The sequence below is a fragment of the Schistocerca gregaria genome, chromosome 2, assembly GCF_023897955.1.
Source record: "Schistocerca gregaria isolate iqSchGreg1 chromosome 2, iqSchGreg1.2, whole genome shotgun sequence".
Lineage (NCBI taxonomy): Eukaryota > Metazoa > Arthropoda > Insecta > Orthoptera > Acrididae > Schistocerca > Schistocerca gregaria.
The window spans coordinates 306174048-306192509 of NC_064921.1; the positions used below are offsets into that span (position 1 = coordinate 306174048).

Consider the following 18462-nt stretch of genomic DNA (forward strand, 5'->3'; position numbering starts at 1 on the left):
TTTCAGGACATTTTCGAATCGCGCAACGTAACTCCAACTTTAGGGCGTCATAAAGTCTAGCTTTGTGGTTGTCGGTGAGAGCATAGCAACGAGAGGCGGCGACCAGCAGGAAGCGGACGGAGGTCGCTGCGGTCACGCCGCGTTTCCGCTCTGCCCAACAAGGCGACACAACACACATGTTGCGCCCAGGCCTGTCGGTCGCCCGCCGCTGACTTCATAACACTAGCATCGCATCCGCTGTGGTCACTTCGCTTCTCAGAACATGTCTGAAATGCCGGGCCTCAAGTAGTAATCGATTAAACGGGGCATAGCGACACAACTAACGAACGCCTTTGTCCTACCCATCTGGTTTCTAATACACTTGCACAAATGTGAGAAAACTAGCGTAAAGGGTATGCCGCTACGAATTGCTTGAAAGACCGCAAAGGAGGTTTCATTTTAAATCTCTTCTGGTCGGGTACTGAAATTATTAACATCCCTCCCGGCCATCTCATCCCCCACAGCTGGAAAACTCAGAGAATGTGCGTTCCGTGGAATACCAGTGTTTTGTGTATCAAAGGGCGTAGCGGGTGCGATAGCTGCGATGATTCACGCATGACACAACTTGTGGCACCGGCAGAAGACGAATGGGTCAGTCGTCGAAATACTGTATAGAAAATTGAATCAACAACTGAACACACGAAAGCACGCGGTTAATCCATCAGACTGAAAAATCCTGAGAGATGACAATGCTAAACTATAATTCACCTGTAGGTATTTGTCTGACCGTAGTGTAGTTTCCTCCCAAAACGATCATCGTCCATCGAAACACTGCACAAATACTCGTCATAGGCAATGAGTTATCATTAACAATGGACTAAACCTCTTATGGAATCAGATCCCAATATGCGACTTTGATTCGTTATGTCATTCATATCTAGTGTGGAATGAAACATTCATTCAAGGAGTAAATAATAAGTGGATAAAATTATCTCCCGTGAAGTCATCAGACTTTTGGTTGTTATTAATTCTTTTCTATAAGTAAAGCACACTTTTTACTTTTCAACACTACTGCTGTAATTGTTATTTTGCCTCAACATCAAACTTCTGACTTATAATTAGAAAAATAAATATTGTCAGTATATCTCCATCTTGGCAGTAGAATAAGTCCAAGATTTACCTCACAGTATTTCGCAGAATACTTACACTCCAAATTAGTGTATTTGTGTTTTGCTGTTACTTTTTCTTCGCTTCGTAAATGGTTATGTTTACTGTACAGGCAGAGTGTTTCTCACGTTGAAACGCCAACGGCATCCCCATGCAATTCCAAATTATTATATCTGGATTTTGCAGTTACATTTTCTTCGCTTCGTAAATGGTTACATTAACTGTATAAGCAGAATGTTCCCCACGTTGAAAGGCTAACGGTGTCCCCCTGCAACACTCACCATGTGGCTGCCAAGCCAGCATAAGTTGTTTGCGGGACAGTATAAGACACAGGCGCTCTCACAAACGCCAGAAGCTTCTTGTGCGATAGGAGGAGTGACGAATACACAAAAGTTCCGTAAAACATCAGCAATCTAAAAAATAATAAATAGTCATCATATTGTACAGGGTGGCAGCCAGTCAATATTTTAGGGAAATGGTTTAAAAAATTGTATTTCAAAGGTCCCAGTCAATTTTTTTACAAGTTTCCTGCCATAGCAACTTCCGCAGTGCCTACGTAACACAAGTTGACTGCCTTTCAGAGCCGAGACATTCTGTTCAGTTAAAGCTGATGACAAGCGACGCCTTGAGGCCAGCGCTGAAACTGCTAGCGAATTCACGCCATTGGTTTCAGCCAATATCGTGAGTGGAATACAGGTCACGTGTGTGAATGACAGAGGATTCTGCAATGCTGAACATAGTTGCTTCTTTCTCTTGTGATCCAGACCTCGAGCATAGCAGACCTCTTTATGGGAGGCAGAGCCTCTGGCTTTGCGTTTCATGACAGGCCATCGACATCAATTCACATAAACCGCCTCCCCTTCGGTTGCCTATTTCAATTAGTTGTTTGTCCTCCTAGACTGGACTAAACCTGGTAACTTCCGACCCTAGGCACGCCTCTTGTATACCATACACTGAACTATATTCTCTATATTTTACCTACTTTCCTGTTCTGTCATTTAGCGGCAGCCCTGCATGCCCACTGACAAGTGCTGACCTCTCGACACCTTGTACATTGTCGACGCAAGCAGAATACAACAACCTTCTTCCCTATCCGTGCGCCTGTACAGAAGGAAGATATTTACGGCTTACAACAGGCTAGAATGCCATATTTGGTCGGGCCCGTTTCTATATCTACAGCGACACGTTTTCAGGTTCAACATTTCTTGACGTTGTGCACTTTTTCTAGAACATAAAAAATTCATAAAATGCAATCTTATACAAGTGTAGCTGACATTAACGTAAAAGAGGCCACAAATTTGAACCTCGCGTAATAAGCAAAATGTTCTGTCACTTTAGTAGCTAATTATTACATTTCGAAAACAGTCACACTGTCGTGATTATTTGTATGGAGACGAATAATCCTTTATATTTCAAGATCAGCAGCGTTCTTCATCAAAAGAACTGACGCTACCTCCTGACTTTTTTTTAGAGAATATACCTTTAATATCGAAAGTGAAAAAAATTAAAGTATGGTGCAGTTGTTCTAGAAAAGGATGATTCAAACCAGCACGTCCGCCACCATGATTCGTAAAGCTTCCATCTTTTGCGCAAACACAGCGCAAGCAAGACGACCTAAAAATATTCATAATAACTCCGAGCGTTTTACGACTTACCGAAATGCAGCTTAAAATTAAACGAACAATTTAAATCCATTCAAGCTCATTGTGTTGTCGATCGTCACTGAAGATTCAACAACACCCACGCATGGATGATGCATGGCGTAGATAGGCTTGCTAAATTATAACAGGTGCTATTTGTGTTTTCCTGCACATTTGAAGAAAAGTTACAAGTAGTTTTTCTCTTTTTCTTACAGGGAGGACATAGCAGTTTCAATGTTTCATGTTTCCGATGCGTTTATATGTTAGTCTTGATGTGATGGTTTAAAGAACCTATCCCCCCCCCCCCCCCCAACACACACACACAAATGCTCATTCACCACCCGTTGATAAGAACACTCACGTGAACGACTTTGTATACACAAAACCGGACATTAATTTGGGTTTGTTTACCGATTCGTAATAGCGTCGTCCTTCATCTTGTCGATATTTTCTCAGTGACAACTATTGAATTGCTAACGTTGGGAGTGGCCGTAGACGTTACTCTAAATGTTACCGGTCGTCATAGATTATAATTGCCGAACCTCTTAAGGCACCCCAGTTGCCTTTTAATTTATCTTTTCCTCCCAGTAATGGTTGCCTAAAGGCAACAAGACAAAAGAAAAGTATGCAAAGCCCTTTCAACTAACGTTCTCCGATGTACTACCTGACATAAAAGTCGGCGCAGTCCGGCTTCCACTCAACAGAAAAATAATTTCATTCAGGCTGCAGTGTGCAAAACGCCGGTGGCGTGCGCTCCGCAATAAGCCCCTGTCTTTACTGCCCGACGGCCGACAGCTGGCCAAGACAGAGCTCGTAAACAGCCGCCGTAACGTTAATTGCGTACAGAAGCTGTAGGCCGCCTGCTCCGATACACTTTACATTGCCCACTCAACTGCGAAATTCTCTCTCTAGTAACGAGGCGTTACTCTCGTACCGTGGTGCTTTTTACTTTTACGTAAATGGAAACAGCTATCGCAGCAACGATTTACTCGGGTGAACAATCATAAAACTGGGAACTTCTGTCGATATGTGACACACTGGACCGACAGGCTGTCCGGCGTTCTCCTCAATGGACGATACTGTCCTTGTCTCTGAGGAGATAGCTCTCCTTGCACCGTTTCATTTATACGGCGCTTGCGAACTACGTGCAACGCTTGTTAATGGGCGGCTGGAATACTGTATCGCGCGAGCTGTCAAAGTGCTTTGGCACCTGCTTATGCAACCCGAGACGTACTGCACTCAGCGGAGTGAAATAACGAGAGCCGAAAGGAAAATAGTCACAAGACGATGCGTGAAAATATATTTCTCCCAGTACCACACACACACACACACACACACACACACACACACACACACACACACACACACACACACGGTTTGTTGTATTTCAGGCTTTCGCTTATAAGATTCTAGCCACTCCAGTAATAGAAGTATCATATAATATTCCATTTGGAAACAATAGCATTCACTTTACGTGGACTCCTCTCGTTTTCTTAAATTATAAGTGTTACTAGCCAACTTTATGTGACTCTTTTTTTTGTTTTTTTGAAATTATAGAAGTTCCTCGCCAAAAGTATTTAACAAATGCGAAAAACTTTTCATTGTAAAACGTGGTCATATACCTATGAATAAATATTCTGGTCAGATCTAAAATGCTGCAATAGGTAAAGTCTTATCTGTGCTGTATGTGTTACAATGTTACTTTTCTATACACCAATAATCAGTAATTAAAATCGAATTAAGAAGTATTATAAAACAACAGTAACAAATTAAAAACGTTTTGGAACCTAAGCTATTGACAACTAACAGACGTTTCCATTTTCAAGTCAGGGAACATTTTTAATAAATTAAAAGACAACGGTCAAGTAATATACCTTACATACCGTGTTTTGCAACATTACAGTTGTAAAAGACGGTATTTCACCTATACTAGGGGCGTTTGAAAAGTCCGTGCAGAAATAAAAAACTACTTACGAGTTTCCGGTAAACCTTTTTATTTTTCGACATAGTTTCCTTTTAGACTTATGCATTTCGTCCAACGCTGTTCTAATTTGTTGATCCATTCCGAATAACAGGAACTGTCAAAGTCTGCAAAATAGCTATTAGTTACTGCAATCACCTCCTCGTTTGAAGAAAATCCGTGTCCCGCCAGTCATTTCTTCAAATTGGGGAACAAACAAGTAGTCCGAGGGAGTCAAGTCTGGAGAATAGGGGGGATGTGAAACGAGTTGGAATCCTATTTCCATGAATTTTGCAACCACAACTGTTGAAGTGTGTGCTGGTGCATTGTCGTGACGGAAAAGGACATTTGTGCGGTCCAATCGCCGGCGTTTTTCTTGCGGCTCGGTTTTCAAAATGTCCAATACAGATGAATAATATTCACCTGTAATAGTTGTACCCTTTTCCAGATAGTCGATGAGGATTATCCCTTGCGAATCCCAAAAGACAGTCGCTAAACCATTGCGGCCGAAGGAATTGTCTTCGCCTTTCTTGGAGTAGATTTTCTCGTGGTAACGCGTTGTTTAGATTGCTGTTTGGTCTCAGGAGTATAGTAATGTATCCATGTGTCATCCACAGTGACGAAACGACGCTCTGCGGATTCTTCCTGAACAGTTGCAAACCACCCTTGCAACATTTCACGCGATTCCGTTTTTGGTCAAGCGTGAGCAACCGCGGGACCCATCTTGCAGATGGCTTTCTCATGTCCAAATGATTATGCACAATATTATGTACCCGTTCATTTCAGCTGGCCACAGCACTAGCAATCTCACGCACCTTAACTCTTCTGTCATCCATGACCATATCATGGGTTTTATCAATGATTTCTGGAGTCGTAGCCTCCACAGGGCGTCCAGAATGTTCAGCATCACTTGCGTCTATATGGCCACTCCGAAAATTTTGAAACTACTTATAAACTGTTCTAATAGAAGGTGGAGAGTCACCGTATAGTTCATCAAGATCCTCTTTCACCTCCTGAGGCGTTTTGCCTTTCATAAAGTAACGTTTAATCATCACACGAAATTCTTTTTCGTCCATTTTATGACCGTCACTCGACATCCTTGATTCACACGAACGCCAAACACAAAGAAATAGACCAATATGGCTGAAACTAGGCGTGCGTTCTTTCCAAAGATGCTACTAACTAAACATGACCCACATACGCGCCGGTGGTGCCATCTCTCGGACTTTGCACGCACTTTTCAAACGCCCTTCGCATAACTTGTATATCTGCGACTGCGGAAAAAAGGCCGGAAAAAAACCAAAGAAAACTGTTCATTTGCAAATATAACGTGTTCCATGGACGACGACCTTTTTCCGTTTCAAGGTAGGCTAGAGAGTTCCGAATACCATCGTGTAACATGTCGGTGTGTAATATAACAATGTCGTGCGTGAGAAACAAAAGAGCTATAATAGTGGTTCGAATTCGAAGAGTTCGTCCACCCACGCAAGTAGCGCCCTCGGCAAGACAATGCCAGAGAACACATATGAGCGCCGCGACATCTGAACAATACGACGCCTGGCGTTTATTGGCATCAGTCATCCTTCATACAGTCCCGACAGGACTTCACCAGATTTTCGTCTGTTTTCAAAACTGAAAAGAACAGTTTTGAGGACTTTACCGTGACAGTGATGAAGTGGTACAGGCAGAGGTGAGGTTGTGGCTCCGTCACCAAAGTCAAACAATAATTCGCCTCTAGTTGGGGAAAATGTATTCGTCGCCAAGGTGATCATGTCGAGGAAAAAATCTGTAGACATGAAGAATTAAGACATAGCTTAGTAACGATTGTTTTCCTCAAAAATCTTTAACAGTTTTCACATTTAAAAAATCGGAGGCATTACTTTTCAGCACTCCCTCGTATGTTTACAGTGTGCTGGAAGTCGCTAAGTGCCCTCATCACGAAACATAGGGTGAGCTAGTTTTTCACACCTGTGATGGAACACATGTTTGTTTCGTGAAAAGGGCAACGACAGAGCAGACAGAGTACAATTTCTTACAAAATAGAAGTCAAAACTGTTGAAAAACTGTGTTACTGAATCACCAAATGTAGGCTACCAATGTCGTCACCTTACCTTCTGCCTACTACCTACAACATACTGAGTATAATTTTCAAGAAATACTTGCTTGATATGTTGCTGTCGAGCAGGTGACGCTCAGATACATGCGAATATTTACTAGATTCACATCTTAGTAGTTTATAAAATAGTCGAACACAGAACCATGTCGTATTTTCATTTGCAAAAAAAGCAGCAGGAAGCGCCGAGATAATTGTGAGATTCATGACAAACGGCTCTGTATGCGCTGGTCAACGGTCAATAACAATTACTTGCTAATGATACGATTACGATACTAAAATGACAGTTCTGTCAGCGCGGGGTGCGGGTTCGGTTAGCGGATTTATTTTTTCTCTAGGGGTGGAGGGAAGGGGGCGGGGCTTAGGATGGAGGGGCAGTCGGAAGCTTGCTTCTTCCCCCCCCCCCCCCCCCCCCCATCGCCCGTCCCTCACTTGATACGCTCTCGCACAGACACCACCTGGGCGTACACATAGTGGTCTTCAGTCTTCTGACTGGTTTGATGGGGCCCACCACGTCGTCCTATCTTGTGCCTACCTACTTACCTCAGGTAACATACCAAACGTTCGCAGTTATTTGATGCTTATATTCCATATGTCTTCCACCGCAGTTTTTACCGTCTACACCTACCTCTAGTAGTATCGAAGTTACTTCTGATGTCCTCTCGTCCTGACCCTTCCTCTAGTCCATATTTTCGACGAATTGCTTTCCTCGTCGATTTTCCTGAGAACGTCCTCATTTCTTAGTAACGCAACTAATTTTCAACATCCTTCTATAACATCACACCTCAAACGTTCGATTTTCTTCTTTCCCGGTTGTACTGTAGTTTCGAAATCTTTCACAGATTAAGGTCTAAGCTTAATACGTATTTCTTTTAGAGATAATTGTCTCTTGGCCTGTGCTGGTCTGCTACTTACATTCTCCTCGCATCGCCCATCAAGTCTAATTTTTCTTCCAAAGTTGTAGATTTCTTTCAGTTTCAATTGTCGACCCCAATTTTGATGTTACGTTTTTCGCTAACATCATTCCTGCTACTCTTCAGTACTTTCGGTTTTCTTTGGTTTACTCGTAGTCCATATTATCTGCTCATTAGACGGCCCTGTAAAACTACAGCAGTACCCTTCAGTGAATCTTGTCACTGGCATTGCTCGATGACGATGATTTTACGACGGTTGTTAGTTGTGTCTCTAGGTGATCCACCTATTGAATTGCTTCGCAGATCCATCAGTTTGTTTTGCCCTCTGTAACGCTACGGATTTAGTAAAAGCAAATTCCTGAACTGAATCTTACTAACTGCCATCATTTCTAAAGGACCGTGTAATGGTACTTGAATTACGTAACCATCGCGGCATCTCACCTCAACCTCTCGATACCAGCAATATTCTACTGTTTTTCTGTAAAGTAGTTAACATATTTCTGAGACAACATTCAGATTTGATTTCATTAATGTAGAGGTCCTTTGATACATCGATATATTTATATTTCAATTATATTATTCTTATGTTTATTCTTTCTTTTGTCACTATGATCTTTGACGTACTTGTAACTCTGATTTTTGGCCGCGTAAGTGGTTATTAGATAGTCAAGTCTTGGTCGTCACGTTGAAAAGACGCAAATTGTAGTCAGTTTATAAAATGTGAACTTTAACAGTGAGGAAGATATTTTCAAGTATGTTTTATATTGTGAAGTGACGTTTTGTGAATTACGTGATATTGCAACAAAAGTAATAAAAAAAGAAGTGTAACTTAAATTCGGAGTGTTGATTACTTTTTTTTACATCACCATTGTGCTAACTTGCGTAAGTTTAATCTTCAAGAATGGTTTATGAAACACATCTATAAAACTTTTGAATATCGCAGAGTAACACCTAGGCGGCCTCTTTGCATCCGAGCTTGGAATCATCAGCATCTAGATTTTCGACCATTGAACCATGAGTTCACAACGATACCAGCGTGGGAAATACGAAAAGATGAGTGCCTAGTTTATCCATTATTTCATGAAATGACTTTATTAACTGTGCTCTAATGACACCTGCCACATAATATAACGTTGTTGTTGCCCGAAAATGCAACATTTAGTAGCGAGAGCAACACTACACCTTTGTAGTGGTAGGCTTGTTAGAACCGCTCTCAGTAAACGACAAAGGGACGACTGTAAACTGTGGGTTCATTCCGTCGGCCTGAAGGGGACCGACTTGCGTGACTCACCCAGATAGCGCACCGGTATAAATCAATCTTAATTAGCCTAAGTATACGTTAGTGCAGTCGTAGTTTGTGCAGTCGATATAGGCAGAAACCTAGAAATCAATTTTGCAGCCGTCTTAACTGACTTCTTAGCAACCACGTACTATACCAGAGCAGTGCAAAAGGTGACGTCTCGCTTTCTTGACCGGTTGTCCAAGAAGTCAGCAAGCTTAGGACGCCATGAACGTCACCTCACTTTTGCACACATCAAGTTGTTCTGGCCGAACCTAGTTCTGTAGTAGTGGTCGTTTAAACTTCGGAAATAGTGGACGCTGATTCGCGCGCTTGAATCGTTCGAGCGCAGAGCAGGGCTGATGTTCCGTTACGCCGCCATCTTGCTTACCCGTGCACTGTGCGGAAGGGGTTGCTTTGTGCGCCAAACGCGGTTGGACGCTTCCGGCCAGCCCGTGAAGACCAGGCCGCCTTTCCCACGGCTATGCATCCTTCTCATCACTTTATAAATCATTTGTATTAATAAATTAGTTTCTGTATATAGTTTCTGTGTAGGTTCCCGCCTTCACCAACGACAATTTTTCTTATTTTTATCTCCGAACATGTTTTGCTGAAGTTGCAGTGTCTTCACAATGTTTTTATTTGCTTCGTATCACATTACAGAAAAAACTACTTTCTACTGTCTGGACATATAGAATTCGCCGGTTGAAACGTGTTGTTTGTGCATCTTTCTGTACTTTTAAGTATAGCTGTTATTCTTTCGCCGGCCAGAGTGGCCGTGCGGTTCTAGGCGCTACAGTCTGGAGCCGGGCGACCGCTACGGTCGCAAGTTCGAATCCTGCCTCGGGCATGGATGTGTGTGATGTCCTTAGGTTAGTTAGGTTTAATTAGTTCTAATTTCTAGGCCACTGATGACCTCAGAAGTTAAGTCGCATAGTGCTCAGAGCCATTCGAACCATGTTTTGTTATTCTTTCACCAAATATCATCTGCAACAATAGAGGACTTCATTAAGAAGATTACACCTAGATAAATAAATGAAGTAATTGATAGCATAACGCAACAGTAATTATGTAATGACTACTACTCTGCTGTAGGGCCCACACAGTCTCATTATTGTTGTTGTTATTATATTATTATTATTATTACTAGTGGCAGTGGTCGGACGCAAAACAATGGCAGCCGCAAGTTTTAGAATTTCTAGCAGTTACGAAGTAAAAGAGTTCAGCGACCAAGTGATTTCCAAACGAAGTACAGTGCACACTTTTTAGTTTTGTCAATTTTAAATGGGTGTGTAGCGAGTGGATGTGGCAAGTAACGCTAGGGAGAGGAATGTCCCCCCTCAGTGCAGACAGCTGGATTCCTCCTCTGACGAGCATTGGCGATGCACTGAGAATTTCTATCATTATTCCTTAAAACAAAGTTGTTAGAACAAGCAGCATCAGTTGTCTTACTGACTCTTTAGTTCGTGGTGTCATGAAACCCTTATAAAAATAAACATCATTATCTTTCGTCATTTTAAAAATGAAACAGTTCAAAGAACTGAAGTTTAACTAGATGGGCTGAAGGGAGGATACAATCTAATATATGATGGCACTCAGGGTGGTGTCCTCAGATAGGTTGTGAACCACTAGTGAATGCTATGTGTTTACACTTACTTTTACAGGTTTCCACACTGCCTTCTCTCCGAAACTGCAATTGCTACTTGCACTGTCTCACTGTTTACAAGATACGAAAACAAATGGTGAAGAGGTTACTCTCCCTCTGTCTGCCTCTGTGTGTGTGTGTGTGTGTGTGTGTGTGTGTGTGTGTGTGTGTGTGTGTGTGTGTGTGTTCAAAATGTTCAAATGTGTGTGAAATCTTATGGGACTTAACTGCTGAGGTCATCAGTCCCTAGGCTTACACACTACTTAACCTAAATTATCCTAAGGACAAACACACACACCCATGCCCGAGGGAGAACTCGAACCTCCGTCGCGACCAGCCTCACAGTCCATGACTGCAGCGCCATAGACCGCTCAGCTAATCCCGCGCGGCCGCGCGCGCGTGTATGTGTGTGTGTGTGTGTGTGTGTGTGTGTGTGTGTGTGTGTGTGTGTGTGTGTGCGTGTGTTTGTTAGTGTACTTTCGTAACACACTCGACTTCAGGAAAAGTTTGGCTCATTTCCCGACTCATCTGCGCCACATAATCTCGTCGTCTGCTCACGCTAAAGTTCAGTTGCGCCAATTAATCTGAGCAATAGGCGTTCCCTTTCAGTGTCCTCTCACCGTGAATTTTAATCACGCGCTTCAGTCTTTGTTTCGTTGTCAAATATTAATGTGATCTGGCGACCCTTCAGGAGTACTACATGAACAACCCCATATTTCGCTTTTCCCTATTCTGCATAGCTGTGATGTGCAGGGGCCGCGGAACCATGCGACCGCTACGCTCGCAGGTTCGAATCCTGCCTCGTGCATGGATATGTGTGATGTCCTTAGGTTAGTTAGATTTAAGTAGTTCTAAGTTCTAGGGGACTGATGACCTCAGATCTTAGGTCCCATAGTGCTCTGAGCCATTTTTTGAGGGGCCGCGGTCGGTCATATAATGCACCATTTCACGTACTGGCCGGCAACATTTTAATTTTAGACAATCCCGCCAGCAGATCCATCTGAATATAATTCCCGTGTATCAACCTCTGTGGCCACGTGCTAACAACATACATCGCCGACATGCGATACTTACGTGGACGAGAAGCATAACCCTACTAATGGTGTCGGTTGTTTCCTGTTTCAGAATGCGACGCAGGACCTGTTCGAGTTGCTGGAGCGCGTCCAGAGCAGCCGGCTGGACGACCAGCGCTGCGTGCTGCCCGCCTACTTCACACAGGTCAGTGAGTGAGTGAGTGCATTTCTGCCGCTAGTTTAAAACCATCCGACGCACTGCATCAGGTGGCATCCGATACACGTCCATGCACTTGCTGTACTATAACGACGTAACTCGTCCATTTCAATTAAATTGGACATTGTGAAAGTGCAGCAGGCGAGCAGTTCGGAAAAATTTATTTTTATTCACAGTTGTCTTGATCGGCATTTGTGGACGAAAGTAATACCTCAGGTAGTCGTGGTCTGTTGATCAGTTGACTACAGGTGGCTACGATGGGCGCCAAACGACTGTTTGACGTTACAAGATATTGGTTCTGTTGAGGGCCCATGAGAGTCGAAACTAGTAAGCTGTCATAAGCCCACAAATGCGATCAATACAGTCAAATACACAAAAATTAATATGTGTCTTGTTGCAACTCTTGTTCACAGTACGAACAGTCCTTAGCGGCTCGCCATCTCACAACTATTCATGACGTCGCCTTTCCGGCTTAGATCTTTTTTAATATGTGACTTGTATGTACTGCATCTTTCTCCAGTCAGTACAAACTTTAATTTTATTAATGTATTACATATCTAATATGTTTTAGAATAGTTAGTCTAATTCTGAAGACGACGCTCATAGTAGCGTCGAAATCTGGTCAATTTTGACTTAATATTTGTGACCGAGGGCTTATTTGTTCTAATATAACTCTGACACGGTCACTTAACCTTAGCAGCTATGTTCAAAGAATATCTGTTTGTTTGTTCGTCTTCTGTGCGTTGTTATAGCATTCATCCGATAGCGATGAAACGTTATTGGGTTGTTGTGTACACCTATATGGTTTCTGGGGGGGGGGGGGGGGGGGGGAAGGAATGAACTAGCCACCAGTCTTAGAGGTTGGGGTGAAAAGGGGGCTTATCTCAAGAATTTCTAGAGCAATTTCAATCACATTTTGTCTATGCACGATTCATTATTTAAATGAAAAGACTGTGCGGGTTAGTACATCGCAACCACCCCTAGGACTGGGTAGGCGGTAGTGGGAGGGGATGGGAAGACGTAAAAATATTCCTGACGACTGATATTAGTATCAAATCGATCATTTTAAAGGTAGCTAGGCTCATTGGTGACTGACTCGATAGTGTTTCACCACTGGAATTGGGGGTGGGGTGGGAGTGACAGGCAGTGACGTATCAGCATATCTCTGTAACGCCTGAAGGATACTCTCCCAGAATTAGCACACACATCTCTTGCTATCTCGAAAAATTTACGGCAGCATTATGACATCTCTAGCCCTTTCTGAGAGTGTGTGGTCAAAAGGCGTGACATGGGATGTCAGGAGTAATTGCAGCTAAATCTGGTATATACGGGGCTCATTATTTATATAAAAATATTGCGGCGGTCCAACACTAATTTTAATTTGCCAGGAAGTTTCAAATCAGCGTACAATCCACTGCAGAGTGAAAATACAATTTGGAGTCAATACATTATTTTGCATTCGTGCAGCTTTCCCCTGAGCTGCCAATATTTAAACACAACCAAAGAGTCCTTACTTTTTGCAACGTCTCGTCACGTCCGTGTGTGTTTTGCTGTCAGATATTAGTGAGAACGTTGGGCTTCTTCCACCGGGAGCGAGGAATAAATGGTATCTGCAGGGCCCGCCTGTCGCTGAATGCTACCACTGGACTAATTAGGCGGTCAGAAGAGGCGCATAAATTGTCCTCTAAAGCCGACCAGAGTTAGTGGCCACTAGACCGTGAATCACCCTCTCCCATATAACATCCGCAGGACCTGCCCCCCCCCCCCCCCCCCCCATGTCTACGCCCACCGGCCAAAAGGAAGGAGCACAAAAAAAAAGAGCTCAAACTGACGTAGCCACACTCCTATTCTCAACTGGCAAAGCTCTTTGCTTTTGAAACCTGGTACAGGAATAATATATGCGTTAACACACACTCCAGAGATTAGGGCCAACTCGTCTCTTACCCCTAACAATACAACGCATTTTCCATAAGGTGCAATACCAAGGGGAGGGAGGTGGGCGGGCTAAAGCTAAAAAAGGAACCAAATTTCATTAAATATATTTAACTTTTAATAACAACATAATTTTTAAATACGCCGCAGAACATGAAAATATATTTTAGCCCAGTCCTAGCAACACCAAGACATTTTCAGTAACGTTTACACTGGATGGACGATCACTTTATGACCACCACAAAAGACTTCAAAAAAATAAATATTTTGGTGATGGTCGTTGAATTTCATCCACAACACATTTTTTAAAGTTAGTTGTGTAAGAAGGGCAATGAATCTGAAAACAGGAATATGACATCTGTTGCGAAAAGTTACTTTCGTTACTAAAACTTAAATTTTACTCAACAATTTAAAACAGTTACGGAATTTCATATAAGAAATCATTAAAAACAATCATTTTCTTTAAATTTTAATGTATAAAATACCAGACTAGGTTATAATATACACTCCTGGAAATTGAAATAAGAACACCGTGAATTCATTGTCCCAGCAAGGGGAAACTTTATTGACACATTCCTGGGGTCAGATACATCACATGATCACACTGACAGAACCACAGGCACATAGACACAGGCAACAGAGCATGCACAATGTCGGCACTAGTACAGTGTATATCCACCTTTCGCAGCAATGCTGGCTGCTATTCTCCCATGGAGACGATCGTATAGATGCTGGATGTAGTCCTGTGGAACGGCTTGCCATGCCATTTCCACCTGGCGCCTAAATTGGACCAGCATTCGTGCTGGACGTGCACACCGCGTGAGACGACGCTTCATCCAGTCCCAAACATGCTCAATGGGGGACAGATCCGGAGATCTTGCTGGCCAGCGTAGTTGACTTACACCTTCTAGAGCACGTTGGGTGGCACGGGATACATGCGGACGTGCATTGTCCTGTTGGAACAGCAAGTTCCCTTGCCGGTCTAGGAATGGTAGAACGATGGGTTCGATGACGGTTTGGATGTGCCGTGCACTATTCAGTGTCCCCTCGACGATCATCAGAGGTGTACGGCAAGTGTAGGAGATCGCTCCCCACACCATGATGCCGGGTGTTGGCCCTGTGTGCCTCGGTCGTATGCAGTCCTGATAGTGGCGCTCACCTGCACGGCGCCAAACACGCATACGGCCATCATTGGCACCAAGGCAGAAGCGACTCTCATCGCTGAAGACGACACGTCTCCATTCGTCCCTCCATTCACGCCTGTCGCGACACCACTGGAGGCGGGCTGCACGATGTTGGGGCGTGAGCGGAAGACGGCCTAACGGTGTGCGGGACCGTAGCCCAGCTTCATGGAGAAGGTTGCGAATAGTCCTCGCCGATACCCCAGGAGCAACAGTGTCCCTAATTTGCTGGGAAGTGGCGGTGCGGTCCCCTACGGCACTGCGTAGGATCCTACGGTCTTGGCGTGCATCCGTACGTCGCTGCGGTCCGGTCCCAGGTTGACGGGCACGTGCACCTTCCGCCGACCACTGGCGACAACATCGATGTACTGTGGAGACCTCACGCCCCACGTGTTGAGCAATTCGGCGGTACGTCCACCCGGCCTCCCGCATGCCCACTATACGCCCTCGCTCAAAGTCCGTCAACTGCACATACGGTTCACGTCCACGCTGTCGCGGCATGCTACCAGTGTTAAACACTGCGATGGAGCTCCGTACGCCACGGCAAACTGGCTGACACTGACGGCGGCGGTGCACAAATGCTGCGCAGCTAGCGCCATTCGACGGCCAACACCGCGGTTCCTGGTGTGTCCGCTGTGCCGTGCGTGTGATCATTGCTTGTACAGCCCTCTCGCAGTGTCCGGAGCAAGTATGGTGGGTCTGACACAGTGGTGTCAATGTGTTCTTTTTTCCATTTCCAGGAGTGTATATGAAACGTGGACACGATGTACCCTCCCCTTTTCTCCCCCGTCCCCTTGGTATTGCGAGGGTCTGGTTGAAGGCATATGCGAGCCTCATTGATGAGGAGAACATGATGCCAGTCCTGAGCGATCCGTTCGGCATGTTGGGCCCATCTGTACCGCGCTGCATGGTGTAGTGGTTGCAAAGATGGCCTCGCCAGGGACATCGGGAGTAAAGTTACGCATCACGTAGCCTACTGCGCACAATTTGTGTCGTAACACGATTTCCTGTGACTGCACGAAAGGCATTATTCAACATTTCACCATGGTGGCGTTGCTATCACGATTCCTCCGACCCATAATCCGTAGGTAGCTATCATCCACTGCAGTAGTAGCCCTTGGGCGGCCTGAGCGAGGCATGTCATCAACAGTTACTGTCTCTCTGTGTCTCTTCCGTGTCCGAACAACATCGCTTTGGTTCACTCCGAGACCCCTGGACACTTCCCTTGTTGAGAGCCCTTCCTGGCACAAAGTAACAATGCGGACGTGATCGAACGGCGGTATTGACCGTCTAGGCATGGTTGAATGACAGACAACACGAGACGTGTACCTCCTTCCTAATGAAATGACTAGAACTTATCTGCTGTAGGACCCCCTCCGTCTAATAGACGCTGCTCATGCATGATTGTTTGCACCTTTGGGCGGGTTTAGTGATATCTCTGAATAGTCAAAGGGACTATGTTGTGATACAGTATCCACAGTCAATGTCTATCTTCAGTTCTGGGAACCGGGATGATGCAAAACTTTTCCGTGATTTCCCTAAATCGCTCCAGGCAAATGCCGGGATGGTTCCTCTGAAAGGGCACGGCCTACTTCCTTCCCTGCCCTTCCCTGATCCGACGAGACCGATGACCTCGCAGTTGGTCTCCTCCCACAAACAACCCAACCCTTCATTCATGGTTTACAATAGCCGCGCGGGGTTAGCCGGGCGGTCTGAGGCGCTGCAGTCATGGACTGCGCGGCTGGTCCCAGCGGGGGTTCGAGTCCTCCCTCGTGCATGGTTGTGTGTTTGTCCTTAGGATAATTTAGGTTAATTAGTGTGTAAGCTCTGGACTGATGACCTTAGCAGTTAAGTGCCATAAGATATCACATACGTTGGAACATTTTGTTTTTGTTTACAATAAAAATATAAAGCGGCTGATCTTCTTGCTGTTTCTTCCTAACATGCCTTTATCTGCTTGTAGCCCTTGAATACGGACAAATTAACACGAAAAATAGTTCATCAGCCTCAGTTTCCACCTTTTAGCACTGGCTACTCGTATTGTCCAAATAGTGGTAGGATCCCCGATTACAACACGATTTTTGAACAAAGTTTCACTAAATTAAGAGTCTGTACGACAGTGCTGGTGATTTTTTTTTTTTTTTGTAGAGGTCGACCACTTATCACTTTTCGAGAAAAACAGTGAACATCGGTGAATCGACCGTTTTCTGTTATTTGCTTATTTAATTTAATATTTTGATTCTGTGTATCTTGAAACCGAGGGAATCAGGTCTTACTTTGATTTCAGTGTTCGTTGCAGGAAATAATACGGATAAAGAAACCGAAATCGGTTATTTTACAAACAGGTTATTTTGAGAGTTTTAACAAACTGGTTAACTGATGTCGGAAAAAAAACGATATAACCGAAAACCAGCTGTTTAAGCGATACCGCCGTAGCGTGTGTGGGCGATTAGCCAGACGACTCTGGCGGTACGGCACGGCCTCGCATCGGCCACCTGGTGGGCGCATCTTTATTAATTAGCCGCGCGCCTCCCTGCGGCAGCCGGCTACCGGCTGTCGACCGCACCTGGCGGGTGCGTGGACCGCCGCAGTATCTGCCCATCAGCTCTGACGGACGCAGCCAAAATATGCACTCACGGAACGTAATCCGTAACTGGAAAGGGAGCCACTAACGGAACTCTGTACCACATGCTACAAACGACCAGGTCCGCAATACACTACTGGCCATTAAAATTGCTACACAAAGAAGAAATGCAGATGATAAACGGGTATTCATTGGACAAATATATTATACTAGAACTGACATGTGATTACACTTTGACGCAATTTGGGTGCATAGATCCTGAGAAATCAGTACCCAGAACACTCACCTCTGGCCGTAATAACGGCCTTGATACGCCTGGGCATTGAGTCAAACAGAGCTTCGATGGCGTGCACAGGTACAGCTGCCCATGCAGCTTCAACACGATACCACAGTTCATCGATTGTAGTGCCTGTCGTATTGTGACGAGCCAGTTGCTCGGCCACCATTGACCAGACGTTTTCAGTTATTGAGAGATCTGGAGAATGTGCTGGCCAGGGCAGCAGTGGAACATTTTCTGAATCCAGAAAGGCCCGTACAGGACCTGCAACATGCGGTCGTGCATTATCCTGCTGAAATGTTGGGTTTCGCAGGGATCGAATGAAGGGTAGAGCCACGGGTCGTAACACATCTGAAATGTAACGTCCACTGCTCAAAGCACTGTCAATGCTAACAAGAGGTGACCGAGACGTGTAACCAATGGCACCCCATACCATCACGCCGGGTGAAACGCCAGTACGGCACGACGAATACACGCTTCCAATTTGCGTTCACCGCGATGTCGCCAAACTTGGATGCGACCATCACGATGCTGTAAACAGATCCTGGATTCAACGGAAAA

The 18462-nt window shown here is 44.6% G+C and overlaps 1 protein-coding gene across 1 annotated transcript in view; it reads left to right on the top strand.

Annotated features, from left to right (window-relative positions):
• The window catches only part of LOC126336930 (rap1 GTPase-activating protein 1), an 824097-nt gene that overhangs the window by 363776 nt on the left and 441859 nt on the right, over window positions 1–18462 (top strand). Inside the window, exon 3 of the mRNA XM_050001102.1 lies at window positions 11823–11915. Within this exon, the coding sequence (XP_049857059.1) occupies window positions 11823–11915 (93 nt within the window). The remainder of the gene's footprint in view (window positions 1–11822; window positions 11916–18462) is intronic.